At 35.3% G+C, this 14794-nt stretch overlaps 1 protein-coding gene across 9 annotated transcripts in view; it reads right to left on the reverse strand.

The window, feature by feature from the left end:
• Nucleotides 1-14794, reverse strand: part of MAP3K7 (mitogen-activated protein kinase kinase kinase 7) — a 46682-nt gene that overhangs the window by 7629 nt on the left and 24259 nt on the right. For 4 of the 9 annotated variants that reach the window (XM_032105081.1, XM_032105086.1, XM_032105083.1 and 1 more), the window contains 3 exons: nucleotides 12896-12976; nucleotides 6626-6693; nucleotides 929-1037 (listed from right to left, as the gene is read on the reverse strand). In XM_032105081.1, coding sequence (XP_031960972.1) covers nucleotides 929-1037; nucleotides 6626-6693; nucleotides 12896-12976 — 258 coding nt within the window. The remainder of the gene's footprint in view (nucleotides 1-928; nucleotides 1038-6625; nucleotides 6694-12895; nucleotides 12977-14794) is intronic. The other 5 variants (XM_032105082.1, XM_032105087.1, XM_032105085.1 and 2 more) reach the window with 3 other exon arrangements.

The raw sequence follows: 14794 nt of genomic DNA on the forward strand, positions 1-14794 counted from the left end.
GTGTGCAAATATACATACATATTTATGTATATATTTATATATGGTCATGCAAGAGTCAGTCACCACATGAGTTTCCACTTTGCAGGTGGTTACAGAAAATGTCTGATCATCCAGATGAAAAGGATCACAAGAAAAAGATTACAGAATCTGAGACTAAGTTTAAGATTCAACACGTACATTTCCATAACAAAAATGTAATTTTTATTTATATTCTAAAAAGGAATTTGTGGGGATCCATTGTTTTCCTGCAGTCCAGTACTGGTGGTTTCCATAACAGAATGCATTGACATTTAAAATCAAATTGAACTATTCAATTATCTTTATTCTTAATCCTATTTCATAACAAAAGAACAGTGATGCTACAGTAGAAGTATTTACAATGTTTCTGCAGACACATTAGTTCATTTAAAACCAGTAATTTTGTGTGCTCATTTACATTCTGCATAAGCAAAATCACAACAGAGATGAAAGATAGAAGTAACCTACTCCAGCTGATACTCACCTGCATAACATTTAATTCCAGATGTCTGGGCAATGAAATCTTTAAATGTGCATTCAAAATACAAATGGACAAGACTAAAACGTTCCAAGATGTCTGTTCCCCTAATTCCCCAAAACCACACTAGAGTAAAAAACCGGTGCTAACAAGATCTTCATTAAATATTACTACCACTGTAGTGTACAGTACTTTCTTAAAAGCAAAATGCTTACAAGTTCACGTAACTTAACAGTCTATAAAAAGGCATTCTTAAAGTGTATGTGAAGAACAAGGCACTAATGTAATGACTGGATTTAAGCAGAACTTGAAAGAATCATGATCTTCATTGCTTACTTTTATTTACATCTGAGCACATACCCCACACCACAACCAAATAAATATTTTCATTTTTTTACCGGCAAAAATATTAAGTAATGGACAAAGGATTACCTGCATCATCTGGTGTCCATGGATTACGTGTTGGCTTTTCAGAGGTTGGTCCCGAGGTAGTGATCATTCTCACACTAGGACTAGATGATCTACTGCTGTTTCTACTCTCCTGGAATGACAAAATAAAATGAAATGACAAGTTAACAGAAGATTTTTTGAGAAGTTCATTACGAAGAAAAAAAAAGCTGAAGAAATCTGAATCTATAATCCTCCAAAATGCTCTCCCTCCCCAAGCTTTTACCCTGAATGCTCTCCTAACGGTTTGGTCAACTTTACATGCATTGCAGGGATAATTTCATCCCCATTTTTTCTCCTTTACTGTGTAAAAGAAATGGATACAATTTTGCTATTCAGCATAATAAAAAGCAATGCTGAACAACGTGTTCAAGATCTTTATAGAAAATCATGACAATATGCCTAGTAATTTTCACACCATCATTCAGTGAAATCTAGCAGCTCCACAACATAAGGAAGAAATAAAGTTTGTTTCCAATGTTTAATCAGTGAATGGAACTACATTCAATTAAAGGAATACAGCTTAGTAGCTGCACTAGACTACTGTGTATTAATCTACAGTTTTCTTCTGGTTCTTTTGTTAACTCAGAGGTTATGTGATTAATCGTCAGAAAACTTGAAAAAAGAGCTTAATCAAAAAGGATCAATCAATTGAAGCACATCAATCAGAAAATGAGTACATTCTCCCTCATGAAGCAAATTAAGAACTAAACCGAAATTCTGAAGGATGTTTTTTCATGTACTTTTTGACTCCTCCAATCCTTTTGTTTACCAAAGCACAAAAACATAATACACATTTCATTATTCTACTAAGCTGCTTTTTCAGAAATGTTATTTGCAATACATATGTTTCTATTTCACCTATCCCCTCAGTGACATTAAATTAACACAGTAAAGGATTTAAGACTATAAGCCCCAGCCAAGTTTCTCAGAAAAAAATGAAGTAAAAAGAAAAGATGCTATTAAAATACAACTATTTTCAAGGTGATGTATTTATCATGAAATGATTCATTAAATGACTCAATTTTTCAAAAGAAGCACTCAAATATATGTTAACTAGAAACTATATTTCTTCATGACTGTTTCCAAATATCCTACTTTAAATTAAGTTTTAAAATTCAGGATTTCAGCCAAGTAACGATTCAAAGAATAACAAGATTCTACACACTGAAAGATCCATTATTTCAAATGCGTAGTCTTTCTTCTGCAATGTTTATTAAGCATTTTGTGTTTTATGTTAACAGCCAGAAACAGGACATTAAACTGTAGAAATAATCTGATGGATATTATTGAGATGACAGATTTGAAAAATCTTTTGTGTTGGAGTCTTTGTTGTCATTAAGTAAGGTTTAAGTTGTCGAGCTTACTGTTAATGTCCTCAGATATGAATGATAAACACACCCTGCTGACGTAAAAGATTAGAAAATAGAGAAAGCACTTGTAACAGCTTTTAAGTCCTTTAAGCAAAAAGAGAGTTGTTGAGTATCTATAGTGGATAGTGAAGGGCACCTGAGAAATACTCTGGTTACAGTAACTACTCAGTGCTTTACCAGATTGTTTTGGTCCATCAACCAAAAAATATTTCCTTGATATCACTATTTACATGAAATTCAGTAGATATAGAAATGAAGGAATCACATCTGAAGCATATCTAAAAAGCACTACAAAGCTGAAGAGAAGTTCCCCAGACTGAACACAGGTGAGATTAGTGTTTGAGCATATGTTGAGTGAGATACTTTAGGTCTCCTGGACGGCAGCCCCTCTGACAGGTAAACCAGTGTCTGTACTTTAGCAATCAGTTTCTGCTACCCCTTCATCCTTGCTTCCTCCAGACTCGCTAGCAGGTTACTCTCAAATTGTCCTTGCCAGGTGGTCAATCCCACAAGGCATTCTTAGCTTCCATTTCTCAAAGACTTGCAGTCTTCAAAAGCTGGCACACTCTGAGGAATAACCCCCTCGAAGTTTAATTTAAATACGCAACACAATTTAAAGAAATCATCGTTACTAGTCCTGTTTCCTCATCTCATCTGTGAATTTTATCTTGCTGTGAAAGGGGAGAAAAAAAACCCGAATGTACATCTGTGACAAATTTCACAATCTCACGGACAGAATGATTCATCTGTATAATATCAGATCCCCAAATTATCCCACTTAGCTTGCATGCATGTGGGCATGTACATTCTGACCTTGCTTCTCAACTGTTCATGTCAGTACATAGTTTTCTTTAATATATTAATTTTTTTCACTTCAAAGTAAACTTTAAGAGTTACGAAGGCCCAGCAACAGTTATGACATCCCCTCTCCCCCAAAATACCAACAATACCAAAACAGAACAAAAAAAATGTTTAAAAGAGGTAGCAGGTAGTTTTGGTATTTATGGTAGTACTGTGAAAGATGATGTACCAAAACAACCAAACCAATAAAAGATACACAGGGAAGGAGAAAGATACCGCACTGGGTATCTGATCACAACCTGCAGATCTTGAGTCATTATGCCAGATATGTTTCTCAGTATCTGTATAAAACATTAAATTTTGTAAAGACTGCATGCAGCATAAATAGCAATTTGCTGTGTTCCTTTAAGTTCCCAAAAACAGTACTAGTTGCAGTTCAGAGTCTGCACATCTGTTTCTGTGTTACAGAGGTGTTAAAGCAAGAGCAACAGTGCTAGACAGAGGACGTACTAAAATGTTTTAAAGTGCATGTACAGGGAATAGGCACAAGAAAGAATTCAGTGCAAAAAAAAGAAGATATTAATAGAGAATCACAGTATAGAGACAGAAACAAAGGAAAATGTAGCATTTGACTTTAGAAGGAACAGTTGCATCAGGGCTGCTCATGTCACTTGGAGTAAGGACCAGTCTAAGGTCCCCCAGCACTATAATCTGTGAAAATTCAGACCTAAACACATGTTCTGAACACAAAATCACTCCAACAGCTGATCCAAAGATGGAAAACCTTTCACCTAGCAAATTTTCCTATCTAAACTGTTGATGCTGAGTAGTAAAACCTTATGTAAAGCACTATTAGTGTCTACTGTTGAGAAAAACAGTAAGAGCAGTAAGTGTCTCAACAACATAAACATAGTAATCATCAGCCATTCAAGCCACACAAAAAATTCTTCTAAGAGCACACAGAAATAAAATAGACATACAATCAGAAAACACACAATTAAATTAAAATAGACAAACAGGCACACAGGAAGACAAGAGTCTTGGTCTACCCCTTTCAGGTAAGCACACAAACTTTGGTATATGTATTATTAAATATTTATTGTATGTTTATATATATATATATAGAGTATATATTTTTATTGTATATTAATTAATCTTGTATATACATATATTTGAATATTTATATCCAATATTAGTGTTTTCCTTCACCTTAAGAAAAATTCCATTCTGAATTGGAAAAACCTTTCTAATGAAAACCCAGTAGTTAGAATCATTTTCTATTGACACAGCAGCAATTTTCAGGAAAAATATGTTCAATAAAAATATTTCTGATCAGCTTTACTGTGTCAAATAGTTAAAAGCTAGAAAAGAGACACCGTGGCAATCCTTCAGCTTGAGTGGGATAGGGCCTTTCCCAGCCTGGGTGAGGGAGCAGAGGCACGCAGGGCCACGGCTGCTTGGTGAAGAAGGCTGTGCTGCAGAGTGGGTGTAAGGGAGAATGGAATGCAGGGAAGAAGGATGTTTGCAATGAAGGGAGGGAGGGGGAAGGGGATTTTCACGTTAGAAAGGATACCCTATATATGGTATAGTGCATATGGGGAGACTGGATAAACTGACCAGAGATATGCCAGTCAGATGTTTTTTCTGCTTTAGCTTGTAGATTGCTTAGAGAGATAGCAGTTCAAAACTTCTAATAAAAAATCAAGGCACTGAGGTCTAGAGCTATAGAAACCCATACAGATGAATCTTAAGTCTTTAGCCATAATTCCATTGTGCTTTGATTCCTCATGGTTTTCCAATTTTTTTTTTTTTTTAATATACAAGCATGTGTACATCAAAAGTTAGCATTAGTTTCAGTGGACTTCTCTATCTCTCTTCCCATCAAAAAGGGGATAAAAATTCATTACTTGTTTATACGGATAGTGCAACAATGTCTTTGAAACTGCAGTTTTCATGCCTGTTAAAATACTATGTTTTCCAGATTTTACCATAATGTTTCCAAAGAAACTGCAGGAGAGCAACAGACAATCGTAATTCTTCCACTTACATTTCCAATATGTACACTATCAGAACCAAGAAAGTAAAATGTGACTGGTTCTTCTATAGACCCACATGAGAAATTGGTGAGGTAAACATAAAACAAAATTTCTGTATCCTTCTGTTCACAAGAACAATTTAGCTAGAACATCCATACAAGTAGTCAAACAGCTTTCTAAGAAAGATTATTATAACAGTTACTAAGATATGAAGCAAATGATGAAAATCTGAAATATTAACCATTCATTAAAATGAACAGAATGAAAACTTTCAAATACAAAAGCTGTAATTAAATATATTCATACATCAATCAGCACAATTTGGTATAACTGATGTATTGTCACAATTTTTTCCCCCAAGTCTTGAATAATTTTAATTCTACAATTAACTGAATAGGCTACATTGTTCCCTAAATTTTGCAGATTAATTTCTTTCTAACAAACCTGTCTTCTCTGAAGATAATAAAATGTATTTCAGACTTGTTATTTTCTGATAGACGCACGTAGTAAATTTACTAATACCTACAGGATTGATGAGGTTTCTGTGGCTATCACACTCCACAGAATTGAAGAAAAATCAAAGGTTATCTCCCTGGTAATTACACTCCCCAAGAATTACCACCTATTTGAGATTATTGTAGTAGGTTGTTTAATATGGAAACCTGATTAACCTGATGAATATGCTAAGCACCAGTATCCCACATTCAAATAATACTAGGGATCTCAAAATTGCTAATTCACACTAAGTACCAAATAGCCTCTGTGAACTATTGAAGCAATCAAAACCAGAAAATAAACACATCTGAATGAAGCATTAGCTATACTTTTCTCATTTAAAATTGAAATGAAACTAGGAGCATATTATGTAGCATACCACTGTTTCTGTTACCATGGCATTTACAATACCAGACAAATAGCTATGTTATTATAAAATATCTTTTTGAAATAGTGTTTTTTTTAAACATAACTTTGTGACAATACTCTGCTGTAAACCTTTCACAAGAAATAGAAAGATATTTCTGTAATTTACTATTCAGGATTCAGAGATTGCTATTAAATAACATTTATGATACTGATGCACATGCTTTTTATTTTCATGCAGAAAGTGAGCCTATATATAACTGTTTTAGACAGTAAGTAGTAATTACTACTGTTTTCTACATACAGAGAAACAAAAAGGCTTTCCTGTGTAACGTGCTCTCAGCCAAATTAGGCGGTACACAAAAAACATGTGTACATAAAACCGATAAATACTGCATAAGCTATACAGACAATGCTTCTCCATCTAGAGCTCATTCATAGTTACCCTCACAGCATCTCATTTCAGTGCAATACAAACAACACTATAGTCTGCCAAGCTTCCACATCATTCCTGTGAAAGCATCAAAGGTGAAGAGTTCCAGATCGATTCCCAAGTACAGATTTGGTGCTGACTTTGCTGAAAGGCAAAGAAGAGATGAGAAGGACATTACCTGACTGGACTCTGTTCCAGCAACACTAAGATCTTGAATGGATCTGCGCCTCTGCTGTCCGTTTCCTGCTGGGAAAAAAACAAAACAAAAACAAACCAGTGAAATATACTCAGAACTAAATAAGAAGGGTGCGACTGTTGCAGAGGAGCTTGGAATTTGTACAAATCCACAGAGACAAAGTCAGAGAGGGGGAGAGAGAGACAGCTGCAGAATTTTAACTCAAAACATGCTGGCCTGTCAACAAAAAGTATACCCTAATACAATAACCACTCCTACCACATGAATAGCTGCTGCACTCTACTCCACCATCTTCTGTCACATGTATTTGGTCAGGCTTAGTACTTGGGGCAGGAGCTGATGACGACATCTATTTCAAGTGCGTTACGTTATGGGGATTTCTAAAAGCTAAACCGCGAAGATAACAGGCTGCCAGCTTTAACCTGTTGCTCTTTGGCTTGCTCAAGGAACACAGCAAGGACTTCTGCCTGTATGCTGCTCCCCTCAAGAAAACTAAAGTGAAAGAGCTTCCTTCTGGTCTCCTGTCTCCTTCAGAGGAATAAAACTACGTCCTATTCTCATGCTCTGAGAAGTGTGAAAAGGGGACCGTTCAGCTAAATCACATCTCACCATCAACCTATGAAGCACAATGCTGTAATCTTTTCCTCTTCTCCTTCCACCTGTTCGCAATTATCCACCAGTGACAGCTACATAAAACAGTTTAAATTTTAGCACTGACACGCAATCAAAGGCATTTTCAGGAAACAAAATCTCCTTAAATATAAAAGGAGATTATGCAACAGAATCTCCCCAGCTACTTTGATTTTTATTACAGTGATTGTTTATATTATCTCTTGAGAGCAGGTCAGCTGTCCAAAAGGAAACACCAAAATGTCCTGAGTAACAGCTGACAATGCTCAAAATTCTTGCTCTTAGCTCTGCATTACGTAACTCTGCTACTGGAGGGGAGCATCTGAAACACGTACTGCAGCCGTGGCAGCCCCTCGCCCAGCGGCCCTGCACTCGGCTACCAACACAGCTCACTCAAAGCCCTGCAAAAGGCATCACATTGCTGACCTTTTAGATACTTCTCATTCAGCATCATTCCCACGACTCCAAGCCTATCCCAACACGTTTTGAATTGCAACAGTTACTACAAAAATGTAAGAGTATTTAATATTGATTGATATATTTAATAAGCCTTTAAGTTTTTAAATATACGTACTATTACACTTAGGAACACACTAACACAAAACAGCAATACAAAATTTTTAGTGTCACTTTATCAGTTTGTCATGACGTTTTAAAATTTATAGAAAGTACTATAAGAAACAAGCATATAAGAAAATCAAGCAGGATTCTAGAACAGGAATATACTTTTCACTCTGACTACAAATGGATTTGGATTGCAACTGTTCTGTGGTCCTGATCTTTTGCGTCTGAAATTCAGGGAAAGTATATACTTACCTAAGCAACAATGGCTAAGTTGTGTTAAATTCTTTGATACTAGGGATCTTGTGAATGACAAATCTATGTCAAAATGTCTGAACTTGTTCATTTGCAGTGAACTTTTTCACTACATAATCATTTAACAAGCAAGATTATACATTTAATAGAATTCTGTGCTGTGGATACTTCATCTGGCTGCCACAGCTCATCTCAATATTCAAGATATGTGTGATCCACCCACGACTGATACAAAATTATGTGCACATTTCATTCAACAACATTGTTATAAAATTAGCTCAGCTGAAATAGGCTTGCAAAAATATCTGAAATTCTCATTTCAGATTAGCAACATTTGTGAATTTAAAGAACCCAGCACATGTGTTGCTGAAATATTAGAACATGGCTGCCAAAATGTTAAAATAATCAGGGTGGGGTGCAAGAAAGAAAAGAAAATGCCTTGCAGGAAGTGAAGGGGTAGGGGGGGAAGGAAAGAGGGGCCAAAACTACTGTGTTGTAAAAAATGAACACCTTTAAATGAAATATCTTCAAGTTAGTAGCATGAGGGAAGAGCAAGCTCTACTAGGCAATGCCATTTTAATTAGTGTAACTACTGCAGACATCTGGCAAATAGCTTCGACAAGGCAGAAACAGACTATAAATCAACAAATACTTATTGCTCCAGATTCAAGACAAATTTCAATTGAAAAATATACTATACAACACAACAGAAAATAGTTATTTGAAAAGATCACAGCTACTTCTTTATGCTTTCCTCTCCCAGTTTTGATCTTGTTCTTACCTCTATGTCCATTTAAAAATCATTTTTTTGTCATTATAAAACTAAGAGATTTGTATATGGACAGAAGTTAATCCACAGTAACTTGATGCACAGTGTCAAGCTTTTGGTGGTTTACAGGATTTTAAGATTAAAAAGCAAATGTCACAAAAATACTTCATGGCCTCAGAAAAACCCATTTCACATAGTGTTGTTTATTTTCTAAAATTAAATTCTAAAGGAACAGGAAACTTCCATCATGTCCTGCCCCACATACTGCAGGCAAAAATAAATTCTACAACTTATTAAAGCTTTTGATCACCACCCCCACCCAGCCGCCAAATATCCAGACCAGCTATGACCTCTTCTCCCTGCCCTTTAGCAGATACTTGCGTCTCCTTTTACACTTTCTTATTTACTCACAGTCCTCTCTTTGCTTTACACACCTACAAGGCTCAAGGCTCTATCACAGTGCAGGGTGATCAGTGACTGTAACAATGGTACAAGACATTTTGAAGAAGTTAAAACATTGATCTGAATTCCAGAAGAATGAAGTGATCTGGGAAGACAAGGGTGGGATTTCTGGCATATACTGATTTTAAAAGTACATAGAAAAACTACAGACCTACAGCATCCATAATTCCTATCCACCTTCTAAAGACCCTCTACAAAATGTGTGTATCTTGAGTAATCATTTATGCAGTGTCAATGCTATAAAAATCGTAACGCTGTGGCACAGTTTCAGATGACAAAATTACAAAGCCAAATGTACACATGCTAAATGCACGAGATGTCTAACATTGCCAGTGAAGAGAAGGCTGTACTTGTAGGTATATTTGCTAGATGCTGCTTGAATGGTTTCTATCAAAAAAGTACAAAAACCTAGAATTCATATTTCTTTTGTTTCTTTAAACATAAAGATACTTAAACCTTTTGTACTTACTAGGATTTTTAAAATATATATATGCATATAAAAATAAAGTTGGTGCTTATAACCTGTATTATACATACTGTAAATTAAAAAAAAAAAAGAATTAGCCTAGTCACTAGGCTATCTGGTTGCAGGATACCACGACTGCAAACTCATTTGCTAAATTGTTACACAAAGGAGGAATTATTTGATCCATTTTTCTGTTTCTAATTTTTGTAAGCTAGTAACACAAAATAACATCTTAAATGAACAAATAGTTCTAGTCACCTTTACTGTACTTATTTAGAAAGAAGAGCAAATATATTCTAAAAACTTCCCCGCCTGCCAATATTTTACCTTTAATTGATAAAAACATGTGTTTTACGACCTTGGTAGCATAATCAGTTCATGGACGAAATGCAGTTGAGGCAACACATTACGAAAACCCCCAATGATAGCAGATGTAGTACTCATACTTCCAAAATAGCCCTGCCCAAAGCAGCTGACTCACGGTAACATGCCTGCCTGGTGCCTCCCCTCTTCGGGCAGCAGCTGCTCTACCATGTGCTCAGCACAACTCCAGGCAGCAGCACAGACCGGCACTTGTGCGGCTCCAAGGACAGGGACGAGCTGCTCGCCCTATCGAGGGATGTGACCACGGAAGTTCGGAGGAGCCAGGTCTGTGGCACAAGTAGTATGGAACATAACTGGGTGGGATTGAGATGGTGGTGACAGTTTGGGGGTCTTGGAAGTTTAGGGGTCTAGACAGTGGAAAGTGTGTTTAGACGCCCAAACTGAGAGCCTTGTGCTGAGAGAGGAAAGAAGTGAGAAATACACAGATGAGTATAATTAATTTACTGGGCAGATGATCACATTCTGGCATGTAATGATTAATCTCATTTTTTTTCTGGCTTTGGGATTATTACTGGAAAGCCGTTCTGCCAACCAGAAAACTTCAAATACAAAGCCCGGATTCATTTGCAGACAATTTACCTATTTTTTTCTGTAGTGCCAATACTGTCTTTTAGCTTAAGTAGTTCTCTCTTCCTAGTTTTTAGCTGCAGATTCATCTATAGAAAATAATTATTCATTCTCAGCTTTCATTTTGTGGGCTAAAAAAAGCCATGGTTTCAGATTTGTTTTTATACTCTCTATACCGCTCTTACCCTAGTAACTCTTCTTCATATTATTTCAGTGCATGTATGTTTCTTTTATATGGCTGACCAGAACAGTATGTTGAATTCCTGATTCAAACTCAACAAGGGCAGTAATAGTGTCAGTGCTTATTTATCTTTCCTGGAAATGAACCTTAAGATTTCACAGTTTTTCACAACTACATTAGATTCGTGGCTCATACTACCTGAGATTCATCTGCATGCATGTGCTATGGTCCCATGTCACCTTATTAATAGAAATTGTTGTTAGCACATGACCCTGGATTTTACCCTATTTCTATTCAGTCGCAGCAAAATTCTCCCTATGTGATACTCTAATCCTCTTCTTAATGAACAGTTGTTTCTGATAAAGCTTTAACAGGGAATTTTATTATCAATCACTTGACTTAAATACCTTAGGAGTAAATTTTGAGAAAATTCATTAATATGCTTGCTCCAACCCTATACCTTTTTTCATTCCTACAGGTTTCTATTCCTTTCATATGTATTCCAAATTATCTTGGAATTCCCATCCTGTCAAGTTCAATTAAAATAGACCAGGTGAAGAATGTTTAATGACTGCCTCTGCCTAACTAAGAAACCAATAGACTGGTACAATCTATTTTGTGAAAACAACATGGTATTTTATTTCACTGACTTCTTCATTATTGCCTAAAAGTTTCAAGGTTTCTTGGAAGCCTCAGTGTTATGGGCAGACAATGTACACAGACGAGAGGCACTCATTATCTTCCAGAGCTTATTTACTAGGCTCTCATCATGAGTTAACACTGAACCTGGACAGATGTCTTCACTTTCACTTTCCTTGCTTTTTCAGGATTTCATTTATGTCACTGCAGGCCAGGACTGCTTGAAAGTTACAGTGGAAAGCTACTCTAGTAAACTTTTTTGCCCATCTGTTAGCCTCAATGCCAAAGATGTTTTCTTTTCATGAGTGCTCTTGATCTTTGGAATCTACTTTTTCATATTTGGTATTTTTAATGTAACCTCAATAAAGTTATTTGAAAGTTTTGTACAAAATTATCTTTTGCATTCAACTTTATAATACCAAACAATATCAAGATTTACAAGGAAACTTCCTCAGATGACACAATTTAGAACAGGAGTGCCACAGTTTTTAGCTGATTTCTAGGTATTATCACTTGCACTTCCTGCCCCTGACATATAATTTTGAAGTGACTTGCATACTGTTAATGGTATGCCTATCACAGTTCAGGAATGATTATTTTTAGGCTTTGAGAAGTATGAAATGAAAGAAAGAAAAATGACATGCTACTAACTATAAATAGACTGGGGATATATGAGAATTATTCATTAAAGTCCCAAATGATATTATCATCCATGGTGCCTGATCATATTAATTTTTTTCCTATCAGAAGCCTCTCCTAGTAATTTTAGTTTGCATTAACTTAAACACAACAGCAATACCTCATGCACACACATTTTAGCTCTGGAAAAATGTAGTCAAATATAAGAATTACACAGACTAAGCATTAATGTTTTAATCACAAATATCATGTGGATTTGAATTTCTGTACGTAATTTATCTTAGTTTTTTGTTCTACTATTATCTGATTAAAAATGGGAGCCCAAACACAACAAAGATCAGGGCAAAACAATTATCTAGACAGGAACTTTTCAACGTAGGTCCATTTTCACCAAATGAGGTACTGCAATACAAGACAGCATATATAGTTTTGCTCTATAAGAAGATTCTGAACATCAAGATCATAAAGGAAAAGGTCCTTTAGCAGAAGAACTAAATTTGAATTAGAAGATTGAATCATTTACTGATAAAAGTAAGTGTGTAATAAAATATGATGCTCCTCTTTACAGAAGCATTATGAAAAATTTAGTGGGATAATTTCTGGGCCTGCCCTAAAGCAACTGGAGCAAGAAGTATTTTAGCAGTCTGATCATTATTCCGGCATCTTAACCAACTGACCCGTTCACCTGGTCTGCGATACCTGGTATGATGATCTCAGGGACATCCAGAATGTTGCCAAATGAAGCAGTTTTACGATGGCCTCGTTTAGGCTTGGAATAGGCTGAAAAAATACACATATACAATACACATGCAAAACACTAAAATGGCAAGAGCAAAATTATTAAATTCCTAATACTGCATTGTTCATTTACTTGGTTAAACTAGAGTTCATGCAAAAATGTGTCATGCAGAATAAACTGCATTGCCTTCCACTCATGCTTACACATAGTAAAGCAACTGTTAAAAAGCAAAAAATGCAGAACTAGGCATCATTACAACACGGTGTAATTAGTTATAGTTAGCAACACAAAAGTCAAACACAGAAAGCAGCATGGCAACACAGAAGGGAAAACCAAATGTAATTATCCAAACAGAGAAAAAATTAAATTATTTCAGTTCACCTGTACATTCAGAAAAAAATCTTGACTGCCTGAACTTAACTAAGATTTTCTCTTTAGTGTTGTGTACAAACTATTTTATAAAATGTCTAATAGTTATGTACTTCTGGTTCTTTAAATCACCTCCTTTCAAAGCAAATTTCATCTACTTCTGAAAAAATGCTTCCTTTTATTACATTTGACAATCATTCCTGCCCGTTACTCTTTTGTCTTACTAGTGAAGATTTTTTGTTTTGAAAACTGGATATCACTACCAGCTTTTTCATTTTTGAATCATGTTCAAGAAACATTATGCACTTTGAAATAAAATCTTATTTTACTACTTCTGTAGTTTAAGATAAATAGGTCCTATTTAGAGATAAATCTGAATACGTCTCCCAAAGGTAGAACATTGTAGCATACTCATCTCAGTAAGTAATGGTGATGTGCATTACATGATTTACTCTTATATTTAATCTAGAGGAAGATGGAACAAGAATAAATAATTTTCAACCTGATTTAACAACAGCCCAATTCTCACCCAGCCATGCAATTTTTTTTCAGGTTCACAGCATATTATTTCTGTCACACAGTTAACAAGATTAAAAAAGGAAACCAAAACCAATATAGTGCTGTTTCATCTCTTTTTGAAAAAGTTACGGTCAGATGTGCTTGACCTCATTTCTCATAGTCCACTACTGCATGAAGTGATTTCTTTAAAAAATACCCGAAGAACCCCAAACTGAAAATAGTATGCTAAGTATGTACTTTTATTTCAAGAAAAAGAAACCCAACAGTCATAACAACAAAAAAAAAAACAAACCAAAAACCCCTTTGATTATTCTGAATAGTAATTATTATTTCAAAGAAATGTACTTAAAGAAGACAAACTAGGAAAATTAAAAGCTTGTACAAAGGAGGGCCAGGTTATCTCTCCTAATGTCAAAAAATTACATTACGAATGTCAGTGACCAAAGTGAGTCCTGACAAATTTTAAAATAAAACCAGCATAGTGTTATTACCAGGTAAGTACACAGCTGCCTTCTGTGTTAAGAAACCTTTAGAGATATTCAGGGTGAGATGTGCTACACAATCATCCAGTCAAAGACTGACAATACAAAAGACAGATTTTGGAATAAGGCTTTAAAATAAAAACATGAAAGTAAAAAGAATTTAGGGCAAGATAAATATTATTTCAGTACCTCAGTATTTAGTAAAACAAGATCCTGGAGTAATCATAACACAATGAAGAACAAAAATGAAATAGCCATGGTGCACAAGAAAGCCAGAATTTTGATGTGTAATTCCTTATTAATTGCAGCTACTCGACTACCCTAATTTTCAGATTGGTAGACAGATACTCAAACAGCTAAATAACCCTGAACTAACCAAAGTAGTTTTGTTTGACTATTTAAATCTGTGGTTATATACCATAACACAAAAAACTTTCACATATGAAACTCAAAATCTGAAGTTTACGTAGATAAACAAACAGTATCTTT

The sequence above is a fragment of the Corvus moneduloides genome, chromosome 3 (genome assembly GCF_009650955.1).
Source record: "Corvus moneduloides isolate bCorMon1 chromosome 3, bCorMon1.pri, whole genome shotgun sequence".
In the NCBI taxonomy this organism is placed as follows: domain Eukaryota; kingdom Metazoa; phylum Chordata; class Aves; order Passeriformes; family Corvidae; genus Corvus; species Corvus moneduloides.